Below are 14,908 nucleotides of genomic sequence, written 5' to 3'. Positions count from 1 at the left end.
TGAGAACACACTCTAACACATAACATCCAGAGTAAGATGCATTTGTTTAAGGAATATTTCTTTATTCACATAATAATTCTTACTGTTTTTTACATAGATCTCCCACTACATTACACTTTTTCCTAAGACATCTGTAGCAGGCCACGAGTACTACCAAGAGGGCCAATGCCAGTCCATAGATTGGAATACTTTCTCGGCTAACGGCGACATCGACCTCGCAAGGTGGCCTATCTCCGCCGGAGTCCTCCGAGAACGAGCAAACCCTTCATGGAGGAATTCGAGATCCAGGCGCGGGCGGTGATCTCGCAGGCAAGCTAGCACATGTCCTCCGGCATATCGGCTCACTCGACGACATTCTTGCTTCAAGGCCTCGTCGATACGCTTGCCGATGCCATCGAGTTGGGCACAGGCCCCGTTGAGCCACGAGATGTACCCGGCCGCCGATTCCTCAGGATCGCTGCGGACTACTCGAAGCCCCCTGCATACCCGGGCCATTGAGGTACAGGAACTCTTTAAATATGATGCGAACCACACCTCGCGGCCTCAGAGCGTTTCCACGGCTTGCTCTTTCTTCACGGCTAGCATGGTTCTCTCGAGTTCCGCCACTTCAAATTTCGTCTTCCAATATTGGATACGACGATCTTGGTTTTCAAGGGCATCCTCGAGACCTGCTAAACATAACGACCACTAAGACAAGCTGGAAACCACTAACCCAACACAGAGTTAAAAAGGCTACTCACTTGAGGTGGTTGTCGCCATCTCGACCTCCACATCAAGAGTTTGGTCCTCGACGTCAGGTGAGACGTGTGGTTCAAACTCGAGTACCGGAATTATCGCCAGTGACTCAGGCTGCCCACGCTGCTGGACATCCTCGTCATCAGTATCTCTACAATCGACAAGAAAAACTTCCGAAATCAACATTGAACAAGGATGGTAATCATATGCACGAAGGCAACCAGAGTTCAAGATTTACAAATTATAAGGAATACAAGAAGTCCTACTCTTCAAAAAGGGGGAGGACAGACTCCCCCAGGTCACTGACTTCTTCCATCACCTCCTTACGCGTGTCGCTTGCCACCCCCTGATCCAAGATCTCACGCAGATCGAGTTCAGGGCGCGACAACCTTACACACGCGAGGACGTGACACACCCCGGTGTAGATACCGTTGGACGTCTCCTCCGCGATCCTGGCCGTATGCTTGGAGGGGATCTCCCCCATCGCCGTCGCCAGCTCCGCAAGAGAAGAAGTCAACGAGAACTCGTCGGGGTTCACCGGGATCGTGGACTTGACGCCGCACTCCCTGGTGAGCTGGTGGAGGCCGGTGTAGGTGACCCACAGCGAACCACGGATCACGGAGAGATTGTCTCCAAGTTCCGACATGCGGTCCTCGAGCCCTTTGCGTTGGCGCTCGTTCCCGGCCACCAGCTCCCTCATCTTCGTGAGGTCCTCGCGGGCCTCAGCCAGTTCCCGCACCAACCGCTCGGCACGCGCGTTTGCCACCGCCGTCTCCGCCCTCGCCTCTGAGATCTCGTGGCCGATGCCGTGAGCACCAGGTTCGAGAAGGCGCCCCATTTCGACTTGGAGCTCCTCCCAGGTGAGGACGGCCTCTGGCAGACTACGACCCCCAGCGGGATCGCTGACAGGGCCGCTTGGCGTCGCCTCCCAACTCCCGACCACGGGCACGACATCTGTCGACACCGTGGTAGGGGATGCGCTGGACGTTCCCCCGGATTTGGCCCGAGCAGCCTTCGCCCGCGCCTCCCTACAAATGACCACGAATCAAAACTCCATTTGAACAGAAGACACGAGAATTCAAAAGTCTGTTTACTAACTTCTCGCCGATCGTCACAATGCGCTGACGTCGCGGAGGTGGAGGAGACGCGTCGGAAGCCTGCAAGACAACCAATGTGGGGTGAGAATAAACCTTCCTTGCTACATAACCTAGCGACAAGGTGAAATTACCGAGGGAGTCGCTGCCTTACGGCGATGTCCAAGCACAGACGAGAATTTCCTCGTCTTGGTCGGAGCTTCGCCACCACTGGTGGTGGCAGCGTCAGACGCCTCCTTAAGGACCTTCTCCTTCAGAGATGCCGCCACCTGATGATCCGCGAGCGGTCTGACGACATTAGTCAAAGGAAGGGCCTACGCTAAATCATGTCATAAGCTGATTTCGAGCAGAGAAGGCGGGACGCTATCGAATGAACTCACATTGATCGCTTCGTCGCGCTCCATCGCTCCCTTTTCACAAAGGGGTGCGGGGATGTCGCTTGCCGTGGTCGGGCCGCTGATCATCACCTGACCAACACGCTGCTCCACGGCTTCGCTGCTCAGACCTGTCAAAAAAGAATCAATTTTTGATAAGTCGAAGAGGAACGCGAGTACAAGCATGTCTAAATGAATGCGAGAAAGATACCCCGAGGAGAAACCCGGGTCACGTCGTCTGGCCCGGAATAGTTATAAGCCGGATGGGCCCGACCCTGGAGCGGCTGGATTCGCGTACCGACGAAGTCTGCAACGACTTCATATCCCGATAAGCCCCGTTCTCGGAGATCATCGATGATGTCGATAAACGATTGGAGAGAGGGGGTCAAGGGGGGCTTGGCAGTCCAGACCGGAATCTTGTCCGGTTGTTCCTCGGGAACAACGAGGACCGGATTTGAATCCTTGATTTCAAGGTAAAACCACCTGTTCCGCCATTTGCTGCGAGAAGAGGGACACTGGAAGGGGACATAACGCGACTTCATGCCATCACGAAGTCGGAACCCGACGCAACCGGATACCCTATTGGGTTCCATCCAGCGCAACTCGTAATAGAAGCGGAACAGATCAAGAAAGGGCTCTACCCCAATGTAGGCCTCGCAAAGATGCACAAGGACGCTAAGGAAAGCAATGGAATTGGGGTTCAAGTGCAGAAGAGAAAGCCCATAGAAATTCAAAACCAGCAGAAGGAATTCGGAGGGTGGAGGGAGAAACCCGCAGACAACATAATCTTCAATCGCAACCATGCAACCTAAGATGGGCTGAGGATTAGTACCTCCTGCTCCCCTCTCCGCCTTTTCACGGCCAGGAAGGGCGCCATCCTCCTGGAGCTTCTTCAGGGTTGCGCTGGAGGAAGCCGACTTGCCTAGATCCATCGCTGCTGGAAGATCGCCGGAGATGGACCTAGAGCTAGCGAAGCTAGGGTTCTTTACGGCAGCGGAGAAGGCGAGGAGTGCTAACAGGCGGTGTGTTTGACGGAGTTCGGACTTCAAAATGCGCACCCAAAATCCCTTTAAATAGGCGCACCCCCGACAGTGCGAATTCCAAGGAACTGAGAGAAATCCCCGCCGGAAATTTCTAGGTCCGTTATGCGCGGCAGTTTTTGGACTTCAGTTCAAAATTCACTCGCGACCGTTGGGCTTTAAACGGTATGCTCGATTACACATCATCTCCGCGGTTCTTGCACCAGGAATGATAACGTTCTCGACACCCGAAGTCGCGAATGGTCGCCCGAGTTCATTTTTGAGCAGAAGTCGGGGGCTACTGTCAGGGTTACGGGTCAGGCATACCCCCTACCCTTCGATATACGTTACGTATATCGACATGGCATACCCACGTGCACACGGATATTTCCTTTATGATCTAAGGAAACCTTTCACGAAATCAATAGACGGGAAAAGTCCTTCTCGGACAAGAACTGGGTTACCTACGTATCGCGCTAGGTCTGGTATGTTCGAGTCCTACTCGCAGAGCACCAGACCTGTGATATAAAAGGGACCCCCCGGGGAGGGCATAGGGGATCGAATCTCAAAGCCAACACAACCCACACAGCCTACGAAGCCGGAGTCTGCGAGGAGCCAAGTCGTCGAGAGCTAGTCGAATCAACTCGACTACAATCTCGCTGGATCTGACAAGTTCCATCTTTTCCTTTGTAACCTGTGTTTTCCACCATATAATCCCATATCAACTGGATTAGGGCTATTACCTGTCAAGGGGCCTGAACCAGTATAATTCTTGTCTTTTGATTGCTCGATGTCATACTACTAGATCCTTGTACCAGCGTACCCCAATACCCTTTATATCCGGTCTACGGGTATCACCCGTCGACAAAAGTGGTGCCAAAAAAGGATACCGCGTGGGGCAGAGGAACCGATTGCCCCAAGCAATCAATCGTGCCATAGGAGTTTCGCACCCTATCCTCACGGGCTTCAAGTCTAGCCTGATGAAGGCCTTAGATGGGCCTCATCGCCAGCCCATCTATGTAGGCTTGAAATATTAGCTCATACATGCATGTTTGTGGGCTGTAATTCGTTTGACCAGATGAAGCCTATTCAAACTTAGTCCCAATTGGTAGTTTCCCAACATAGGTCAGCCCAGATGTTCAATTCTTTTTGGTAGAGCTTAAAATTGTGAGAATTAATAGATTTGTTCTCAGTTCATGAGAATATGAAAAAGTTAGTTTTCCAAATTTTTGTTATAGTTCATTTTCTGAATTATATATCTACTACAAATTCTTATAATGTGAATGACAATCTAAATTGTTTAGGGAGAGTTAAAGATTATGAGAGAAGTTGTAGCTGCTAAAAGCTTTTCCCAAATAGACACCTAGGGCCTGTTTGGGGGAGCTTCCAGTTGCTGCAGCTTTTCCCAGAATCAGAAACTCCCCCCAAACAGTACAGCTTTTGGTACAGATTCTGAGAAGCTATAGTTGTATGGTAGAGCTCCAATTTCTAAATTTAACTCTAGTAGTTGGGTCTAAAGTGGAGTTGTGGAGTTGACTAAACACAGCTCCACATCTCTAGTTCATTTTGTGACTCCACCCAGCTTCGCTCCTATTAGGTGGAGCTGAAACTGTTTGGCTGAGCTCCAGTTTTAGGAGAGGTGGAGCTGGTGATGGAACTATGCCAAATAGGCCCAGAATTCAAAAAATGAACAAGAAATTAGAAGCTGGGAAACCAACTTTTACAGATCCTCAAAAGATGTCTACTAACCAGCTGCTTCTAAGAATCAATTCTTAATTAGTTTCCCCTGGACAGGCCACTAGGACTGTTCCACCACAGCACCACCCAGTCTCTGATTGTATGGTCGTCCTTTCAAATTACATGCAGACAATGGAATTAATTTTCTCATTTATTTTCTTCTTTTATTCGAACGACAACGTACATATATATATAATAAGATCCCCGTAATTATTATTTCGCACATTTATATCATACTCCATACATAATATTATCACGTAACATAGTTAAAGTAAATACTGTATTAATAACTTATTAAGCAGAGAGAGTGAGGCCACGCTCGAAGGGGCGCTCTCCCTGGAAGTTGCCGGCGGGGTTGTAGTTGCAGGTGATGAAGACGCCGCCGCCGTCGCACTCCACGCGGGCGCAGCCGATCGCCGTCGTGCGGCTCCACATCACCTGCGTGTAGTGGAGGCACGAGTCCCACGACCCCAGGCAGCTGTTGCTGTCGTAGTCGTACAGATCCTTCTCCCCCACCCACATGTTCACCGCGTCCGCCGCCGTCCACTCGCCGCCGGCGGAGCCACCGAAGAGGTTCTCGCCGTAGCCGGCCTTCTCCCAGCTGCCGGAGTGGATGAGGGCGCAGTCGCCGGCGCGCTCCGCCGCGTAGTTCTCCGCGTACGCCGCCACGGCGTCGTCCCAGACCACCTCGCCGACGCCCTCCACGCCGCGCGCCGCGTTGTGGAGGTCCACGAAGTCCTGCGGCGAGTTCTGCGCCGCCGCCGGCGTGGTCGCCATGGCCGCCACAACCACGGCGGCGGCGATGGCTGCCGCTACTGCTCCTGATATCTTTGGTGTCTCCATATGCAAACACTACTACACTAGCTAGTAGCTGTCTTGATCGATTATATGTATCGTGTTCTTCGATCGTTGAATGCTGATGCGATATTACTCGCGATCGATCAAGGTATATATTTATAGCCAGATGAGCCCCCAAGATGTCAGTAAAATAAATCGATTATTAATCCTACAATTTGCATGGCAACTTGGCAAGTAGCCATGATGCTTGGCTCTGCTCGGCGGGAGCGGATTAATTAGGATAAAATAAAACTTTCCCTCACTCTCATTTCTCTTTATTAATTGATTACCCCCTCCATACTTATAAAAGGAGTCGTTTAAGACAGTGACACGGTCTCCAAAACACAACATTGACTTTTTTCTTCTATAAAAATATTTATTGAAAAGTGATATATGTATACTTTTATAAAAGTATTTTTCAAGACAAACCTATTCATATAATTTTTATATTTTCAAACTCAACAACTTGAGAGTTATTTATGATTTATATTTCTAAGGTTTGACTTAAACATTGTTATAAACGATTTTTTTTATAAGTACGGAAGGAGTAATTGTTAATGATTTTGTGTTTGGTTCATGCATGAATGTATGCGACGTGTTCTTTCTTTTCTCCTTTCTTTTTTGGGGTTGCCGTCGTTGAATCGTAGTCATTGGAGGACGCAGCACGTTGCTCATGTGCTCGACGGCTAAGGCGATTATATCGATCCGACTAGGTATGTCTTATCTTTGATTGGTGGACTAGTTCCTTAATTGATTGATCAACTGATCAGTTTGGCATATAGCATGTAGTATTTTATATACATACAATTTTATTTGGTGCAACTTGTTGTGAAGATATATATATATTTTCAGTGTTTCAATAACTAAATTTTAAATACTTAATCAGTTGTAAATGATGATTTTTATGCCATCAGAAAACCCAACCTTAATTTAGTTTATGGAACAAACCACAATGGTTACTGAATAACATTTCTACATTTAGAAACAAAGTCCACCTAAGCATTCATGATCGGATCAAGGATCCATCCAAATCATGTGGGGTATGGGTCAATATTTGGTGGGAAATTTCTCCATCTCCATGCTGTCTGAAAGAATTCTATAAGGCCAAGTAGCCAACTTTAAATAATTCATGCATACCAGCAGGTGCAGAGTTTTTCGATTCCTAGTGGGTGTGGGTCACCCTAGGAAAGAAAAACGAAAGATCAATATTCAAGAACGGAAGAGATATGTCAGCAAATTAAGCACATCCTCGTTGCGTGTTTGCTAAGCCTTCATTATTCCAAACAACCACTAGGATCAATATAATAAGAGTTAATTGCATATTGGGCCACCTTTCTTTACTATTGTGTCAATTTGGACTGGTGATAGAACAATATTTTCACTTTGGACCGCCTAAATTTACATGTTTGTTTCACTTTGGGCCTCTTCTTCCACATCTAGGTCCCTCTCTCTTATCTTTGTTTCTTCTCTCTTTCTTGACTGCAAAGGGATAGAGGAACCACCATGAGCAGGCCAACAAGTGATCATCAGTGCTCGTAACGAAGCTCCGTCGGCGTCACCTCTGTTGGGAGGTCAAGCTCCAGCTCGAGATAGAGTATGGCAAACAACAGGACTCAAGATAGTGAGGCATCAGCAGAGCTTGAGAATGAGTACGGCATGTAATTCAGGGAGGCCAGAGAGAAGATCGATGGAGTTGAAGGTAGAAGAGTGCCTCAAAATGAAACTAACATGTAAATATAGGTGGTCCAAAGTGAAAAGGTTACTCTATCCCTAGTCCAAGTTGAAACCATGGTAAAAAAAGGTGGCCCAATATGCAATTTACTCATATAATAATGATAGTATATAGAGTTATTTACTTTCCTCGGTATTTTTTTATAATATATATTAAACCTGGCCTTTACTTCAATCACAGCTACAACCTCTTATTATATGGTTCTTGACACAAAGTCCAAATAGAATAGAATGAAATAAAGGTAAATGAAAAGAGGACACAACGACAGTAACCAAATAAAAAAAGAAATTTATTCAAAGCTCAAGTCTAATGCTAAATCTCTATCCAAACTTGAAGAAAATATGTATAACAATTGATTCTAATTAAATCCTGGCATGCAGCATTTATGATCTTCATGTTCTCTTCACACCTTTGTAGTTAGCCTCATAATCGAAACCAATACATATGTTGCTCTGAATAATACCTAGATATAAGATTTAGTTAGAGTTTTGTAAAACCATATTATTTTTACGAAGCCATAAAATCTAAAAAAATGCAGATGCTTCTATTAGAATATGTTTCTTGGTCTTTAAGCCTATGCCAACTAGCCAATTTTCAAACATATGTACAAATAAAAATATGCGGCCTTACGTTCAGTAAGAGTGAATCGATCTGACGCCTTAATTAAGTTCGGTAATTAATAAGTTGATTATAGAAGTACGTACTTAAAAAAAAGCAGGATTAATATAATGATATGTATGCTGAAAAAAACAGGTTCCTCATTATTTTGCCCATTAAGTCGATAACGGTGTTGCTAGTCCGCGCGTGCGCGCCAACGGCTGGCGCGTCCTCCCGGCTCCCCAAGCCTTTTTTTCGTTATTTTTGTGATTTTTTTCGTTTTTTTCCTTTTTTCGATTACTTTTTTAATCTTTTTAGCACACATATTTTTTTCGAATGTTTTGAGTTGAAAGTTTTTAAATCTTGACTTAAAAATTTTCAAATCTTAACTTACAAATTTTCAAATCTGGTTTGCAAGTTTTTAAATCTCGAGTTAAAAGTTTTCAAATCTGGGTTGAAAGTTTTTCAAATTTGAGATGAAAGTTGAAAGTTTTCAAATCTCGAGTTGAAAGTTTTCAAATCTGGGTTGAAAGTTTTCAAATCTCGAGTTGAAAGTTTTCAAATCTAGGTTGAAAATTTTCAAATCTTGAGTTGAAAGTTTTTAAATCTGGGTTGAAAGTTTTCAAATTTGAGATGAAAGTTGAAAGTTTTCAAATATCAAGTTGAAAGATTTCAAATCTGAGTTGAAAGTTTTTAAAATTTAACTTCAAAGTTTAAATCTTAAGTCAAAAGTTTTCAAATGTAACTTAAAATTTTTTAATCTATTAGTAAAAAAATCTCCCAAAAAGAAAAAAAATATTTCCTTAGTTACTATCATTATCCATAAGTTACGTTACTTAAAAAAAAAAAGGCCACGAGAAAAAAAAATCCTGATCTTAACAGCATCAACGGTCGAGTGGGCCGTGGGCAAGAAGTACGCGCCGAAGCGCGTACGCGCGAACTAGAAAGGAATAAGTTCACTTTGGGTCCCTCTATTTGTCGCCCAGTCCGATTTTCGTCCCTTGACCGCAAAACCGGGTACAACCCATCCCTCAACTTACCAAAACCGGGCAAACGAGATCCCTCGGCAGTTTTGAAGGCGGTTTTGGCTGACGTGGCGCCTACGTGGCTTGTTTGACCTAGGTCTTCACCCCACGTGGCATTAACGTGGCGCTTACGTGGCAATTATATCCCGGAAAATAATAAAAAGCGTGGCCCCACATGTCAGCTACACACAAAAAATAATTTAAAAATGGTGGGCCCCACATGTCAGCCTCACTCCTTTCTTCTTCCCTATCCCCTCTCTCTCTTCTTCCCTTTCCCCTCTCTCTCTCTCTCCTTCTGGACAGTGGACGACGCGTGTGAGTGGCGGAGCAAGCGAGCTCCGGTGTCTGCGGCGGGCGTGGTCGGCGCCGCTCCCCGACCGGAGCGCCGCGGACAGCGCGGCGTATGCGCGCGGGTGACCGAAGAAGCGCGTGCGCCGGGCGATCGGAGTCAGCGAGCGTTGCGACGTCGGAATCGGCCGGCGGCGTGAGGATGTTGGAGATGCGGACGCCGCCGACGAGTTCGAGGGGGCGAGGCTGCCCCAGTGGCGAGTTGGGGGCGGCGGCATCCTCCGCTTGCGCCCTGGGGCCCCGCGCGCCGCCGACGCCCTACTCCCGCGCCGGCGCCGCCAGTCACGGCCGCTTGCGTCCTTGCGTCCTCGGAGGCGAAGGTCTGCGCGGGCGCGTCCACGTGCCTCCCCCACCGCCACCGCCGCCCACGGCCATGCTGCACGTCGTCTTCGTCGATGGTGACCAGACCGTCGACCTCGCAACCGTCACCGTCCCGCCTCCTCCTCCTCCCGCCTGCCGGCTTCGCTCGCCGCCGGTGGGGCGCATCTCTGCGACGAGCGCGGACTCCCACGCCCGCGCCTTCTCCTTCTCCTCCTCCGCCCACTCGATCCAGTTGCCTTTGTCCTCCATCACCGCCGCCGCCGACGCCCCCATCCTCCGTGCGGCGGGGGCCAGCGCAGGTCAGGGGGACCGCGTGGCGCCGGCGATGTCCTCCTCATCGTCGTCCCCTCCGGCATCGTCCTCCCCCTTGGCATCGCCCTCCGCTCTCGGCTCCGCGGTGGCGCCGTCGCCGCCGCCAGGCTGGTTTCGGCAGATCGCGGAACGGCCGCCTCCACTCTCCTGCCCTGCTGATCAAGGTGCCGGCGAGCATCAGCCGTCGCCCGACCCACTTCGCCCCTCGGATCCGTCCTGCCTTCACCCGCTCCGACTGCCGCTCCACCCTGCCGTCGTCCGCTCCGGCCGCCGCCCATGCCGCTCCGCCAGTTTGGAGAGCGAGAGAAGAGGGAGAGAGAGGATAGAGAGGGATAGAGAAATGGGAGGATGACGTGTGGCTCCTCATGGGCCCACCATTTTTTATTGTTTGTGTGTGACTGACATGTGGCTCCCACGGGTTTTTTTTATCTAGTTGCCACATAAGCGCCACGTCAATGACACGTTGGACAAAAACCTAATCAAAAGGAGCCACGTAGGCGCTACCTCAGCAAAAACCAGACACAATACTGCCGAGGGACCTAATTTAAACGGTTTCGTAAGTTGGGGGACCCGTTGTATCCGGTTTTGCGGTCAAGGGACGAAAATTGGACTGGGTGACAAATAGAGGGACCCAAAGTGAACTTATTCCAACTAGAAATCTCGAGTCGACATGGCGTACTAAATCAGCTTTCTTAAAAAATCTGGCCCAAAAGAGCCCATATTTACATGGACTAGTTTTCGGCCCATCCACCTGTGCATAGGCTTGACATACAAGCGGACAGGCCGAATATAGGCCCATACAAACGAGGCCTAGATTGTGTCGGCCCAGGCGTTCCTCATGCTGCAAGTGTTCCACCACTGAGTCACTGACAGTGGGTCCCCTCAATGCGGACCTCGGGTCCACTTGCAGCCACACACGCACGCCCCGAAACGAGCACACGGGAAGCGACAAGCGAGCGACCGACCGATCCCCAATTCGCCGCGCGCGCGCACGGCGGCGGCGGCGAGCCGGCGACCTCCCCCTCCGCCGCCATGGACGGCCGCCGCAACGGCGAGCACCAGCCGACCCGGTGGCCGCCGGGCGCGGGGGTGGAGGAGAGGGACTCTGCCTCCTCCTCCCCCGCCTCCATCCTCCTCTTCGCCCTCATCGGCGCCACCGCCACCACCGCCGCGGTACGTGCGCGCATTCTCCCCCCGCATCGCTCGAGCCCTACTCCGAGCGGCGATGGCGGCGGTGATTCACTCTAGCTCACTGGGAATCTAAAACGATTAAGCGGTTTATGTTTTCTGTGTTGGCTATTACTGCGTCCGGATTTGTGATTTTGTGCATTCGTCTTGTGGATTTGTAGTTTGGTCAGCTGCGCAGGACGATGAGCTGGTTCTACACGCAGGTACACCGAAAATGCTTCTCATTCGGCTTTTGCCATGGGTTCATAAGCTGCATGGCTCTACATGGAAAATTTGGGCGAGAGGTGTTAATATTTTGTAGTTTGAATGAAGCTTAGTAGGTCGGAGCCTTATGTGTACTGGGAAGACATACCACGTCGACCGAATCGGCGTGGTGAAGCCTGGGGCCAGTATTACCAGAGGATGCGCGAGAAGAGTGAGGATCAGAGGGAGAGAGTGGTCAGTTCCCTGCTCTCCCATCAGACATCATTTGGCATTTGCATTTCAATGCTTATGTTTATCATTTCAGTACTCCTGCAAAGAAAAAAAAAACGTGTTGGATTAGGATTATACCTCAATGATTGTCCATGGTCTTTACAGATTAACTCATAAAATACAGACGTTGCTTTAGAGATTTATGAGCTGCCGATATTGACGATCACCTCAAGTTGTTCCTAAATAAACTATATATCTTAGTAATGTATGGTAAATATACATGGTCAAGAAAATATTTGGTAAATATATCTAAAATATGCCTGAGAAAGAAAACAGCCTTGTTACTATTTGGTGTTGCTCTGTATTCACACGCCGGTATGTTTCAACTAATCCTCAAGCAGCATTAGTGCTTTATGTAGGAACGCATAAGGCACATGCAAGATATGTTCAAGAAGGAGAGAAGTAAATGTCGGGATTACCGAACTCGGGATGGCCATAATCCAAGCTACTATCAGAATAGTCGAAGAGAGGAGTGGTACTGGGATGCAGAGTCATTTTATGCTAACCAAAGAACAGATTTCAGATCGATGCCCAGGGAAGCCATGGGTTACACTATGTCACAGCACTACTCTGTCTTGGGTCTTGACAGGTATGAGTGCACTCACTTTTGCAGCAATACTTAGTATACCTGTCAGTTCGATGTACTGCTCCCCTCAAAAAGAAATTGGATGCCATGATATGCTAGTTTGTTAAGTATTTATTATTTTATTGGCTCTTATACACTCCTGTAGTCCTGTTTCTGATCTCGTGGTCAGTAATCAACCATGAAACTGTACGATGGGCTTGCAAGTTTTTTTGAGAATACGCATAAGCTGTGCATATCTTTGTATTGAGATTTGAGAGGATCACAGCAAGTTTACATTGAATGAAACCACGATGGGCATGTAATGTACTAATTGACCAGCTATTCTGAGTTTTCTCCTATGCTGATTACTCACTACCTTCAAATCATTACATAAACACACTGTATGGTCATTTCATATCTTAGGTATTTCCCTTAACAAAGTTTTCTGCCTTTTATTTGACAGGTCAAGATTGGAGCCGTTCTCAGATGCTGAAATTAAGGTGTGTGCCTTATTTTACCAAGTATTTTTTTTTCTTGCAAAAATCACGGCAGGAAGATTGCCATCGTGCTCTAGTATATTCTATAGCGTTAAATTCATATGTTTAGACAAGAAAAAAAAGTAACTAAAATACATCCTTTCAGGCACATAAAGGATCACTAATTTACTAGAACATTCATCTATTCTTTATACAGGATAGCTAAGTTAGGTAATGAGGCATGCCTGCAGAAGAAGGCATTTTCCTGTTCAATTTATCACTTATCCCCTGTTAACTGTTATGTGCAACTCTGAAAATTCAATGATCATTGGTACACTGTAAAACTTGGCTAATATGTTGTTTACATAGTTCTCTTTACTACTATGATCAGCAAATCTTTTGGGAATCTGGATGTCTTGCTTATTTTCTTTATGGCGTGCATTCCAGAATGCATTTAGGAGAAAAGCGATGGAGTATCATCCAGATCAAAACCAACATAACAAAGGTGAATGCAGCTCCTCTCCTGTATGTAAAGCTAACATGTGTCCAATACATATGTCCTGATATTTTGTCCATTTTATTTCTGTCAGAGTTTGCTGAGGCAAAATTCAAAGAGGTCATGGATTCCTATGAAGCAATAAAATTAGAAAGGCAAAATGGAAGTTTATGAATGCGCTCACAATGGAGGGCTGTTGTATATAAGGCGTTTGACACAAGACAAAACATGTCTTAACCTTGATTGCTGTTTTGCTTCTTTTTTCACTATTTATGTAAGCAACAACAAATAGTTATCTGTTGTGGGTGCTGAACAGCAGATTGTTGCCAAGATATCTAGCTGTCAGACCAGCTGTTGTAGGACATGCTGTCCTTGATAAAAATCCTCGTGTAGAAGTTTTGCTCTCACAAACAAAAGACAGAATTTTGACTTTTCACAACGAGCAGATTTGCTGTCTTTTTTTCAGCATGCCTGAGAATGTTAAGTGTTACAGTGACAGTCCATGGTTCATAGTTAAAAATTGACTCTAGGTTTCAGTGAGTTCAGAGGAATGGGTGGTGCAATTGTTGTGAGTTCAGCTCTTGGAGCTGAGAGCTCCTAAAGAAGTTCAGACTTCCGGACCCATCATTTCGCTTATTCGGGGAATAAGCGAAACAGCATATTTGTAATCGAAAAATAATTTGTGAACAAAACTTTTATATACATGTTCTTATCGTTCTAAAAGCAAAGTCTTAAAAATAAACTTCGATGATAAAACCCCAAAATCAACTCAAAATTCAAGATCAAAAATTCAAATTTTGGCTGATAAGCATAAGTATAAGTGAAAAATGAGGCATTTCTTCAGTATGCTTAAAGGAGTAAATTCAGATAGATCTAGGTACATAACATTATACGACCTTTATAGCCCCTATTTTCTACTTTTCTGTACATTACTCATACTGTGATACTGGCATACAAGATCATGTGGAGAATATCATACCATCACAACTCATACCAGTATTCTTCAGGAAACATGAGTTAAAGCATCACAGAACAAGATAGCAGGCAACCGTTGGTATCTCTGAAACGCATGTTCTCGTGTTTGTCACTGATGCTATTATCTGAAGAGATCACTTTCTACAGTCTGTCCTGTTACTGCTTTTGTACTACCATGGTAATAAGAACAGAACTTGCGGTGCTTATTCTCCTTGTTCTGCATAAACTGTAATACTTGTTCTCCTCAAACCTTTTCAACTAGGTCTCAAAGTCGAAGCCAATAAAGAAGACAGCATGTCATTGCCAAAGTTCTGAAATCGAACTCAAAAGTCTCAAATGGACTGACCAAAAATCTGACGCATCAGTAGGGCAATCTTAACAAGATTATAAGCTTTGGATCCATGATTAGCTTTGGATCCATGATTAGACATGGTTTTTCACAGTTTGCAGATCCGACATGAATCCTCCAGCCCAGGTACAATTCTCACGAGATGCTGTCTGTCCCAAAACAAGCTTGATGTTGCAGATAGAAGGGAACAAAGAAGACTGATGATCTGATCTGATCTGGGACAGAGACGATGGGTCACATACAGAGAGGAAGAT

General features: G+C 46.7%; 2 protein-coding genes and 1 pseudogene across 3 annotated transcripts; 1 reads left to right on the top strand and 2 right to left on the bottom strand.

Moving 5' to 3' along the window:
• Positions 1 to 5,146: 5,146 nt before the first annotated feature.
• Positions 5,147 to 5,890, bottom strand: LOC127778786 (pathogenesis-related protein 1-like). Its single transcript, XM_052305407.1, has one exon. It carries the CDS (start codon positions 5,800 to 5,802, stop codon positions 5,254 to 5,256), a length of 549 nt encoding a protein of 182 aa, XP_052161367.1. The 5' UTR covers positions 5,803 to 5,890; the 3' UTR covers positions 5,147 to 5,253.
• Positions 5,891 to 6,972: 1,082 nt separating this feature from the next.
• LOC127779249 (pre-mRNA-splicing factor cwc22-like) lies at positions 6,973 to 10,381 on the bottom strand (annotated as a pseudogene).
• A 614-nt stretch (positions 10,382 to 10,995) lies between these two features.
• On the top strand, positions 10,996 to 13,798 carry LOC127778512 (uncharacterized). Of its 2 annotated transcripts, none has more exons than XM_052305131.1 (7): positions 10,996 to 11,304; positions 11,481 to 11,522; positions 11,632 to 11,757; positions 12,153 to 12,382; positions 12,822 to 12,858; positions 13,226 to 13,339; positions 13,425 to 13,798. In XM_052305131.1, exons 1-7 carry the CDS (start codon positions 11,017 to 11,019, stop codon positions 13,473 to 13,475), a joined length of 888 nt encoding a protein of 295 aa, XP_052161091.1. In that variant the 5' UTR covers positions 10,996 to 11,016; the 3' UTR covers positions 13,476 to 13,798. The 2 variants fall into 2 exon arrangements, with proteins under 2 accessions (XP_052161091.1, XP_052161092.1); XM_052305132.1 differs by having other exon boundaries at positions 11,028 to 11,304; positions 13,282 to 13,339.
• Positions 13,799 to 14,908: the final 1,110 nt, after the last annotated feature.

The sequence above is a fragment of the Oryza glaberrima genome, chromosome 7 (assembly GCF_000147395.1).
Source record: "Oryza glaberrima chromosome 7, OglaRS2, whole genome shotgun sequence".
In the NCBI taxonomy this organism is placed as follows: Eukaryota; Viridiplantae; Streptophyta; class Magnoliopsida; order Poales; family Poaceae; genus Oryza; species Oryza glaberrima.
The sequence above is the reverse complement of the archived record's forward strand: the minus strand, read 5'-3'. Positions and strand labels throughout refer to the sequence as shown.

Bases quoted from the DNA above. Each gene is read 5' to 3' on its own strand.
- LOC127778512 (XM_052305131.1), top strand. From the start codon at position 11,017: ATGCGGACCTCGGGTCCACTTGCAGCCACACACGCACGCCCCGAAACG. The intron at 11,523-11,631 runs GTACACCGAAAA...GTTTGAATGAAG, and splicing joins TGAGCTGGTTCTACACGCAG to CTTAGTAGGTCGGAGCCTTA. The intron at 12,859-13,225 runs GTGTGTGCCTTA...TACTATGATCAG, and splicing joins TCTCAGATGCTGAAATTAAG to CAAATCTTTTGGGAATCTGG.
- LOC127778786 (XM_052305407.1), bottom strand. From the start codon at position 5,802: ATGGAGACACCAAAGATATCAGGAGCAGTAGCGGCAGCCATCGCCGCC.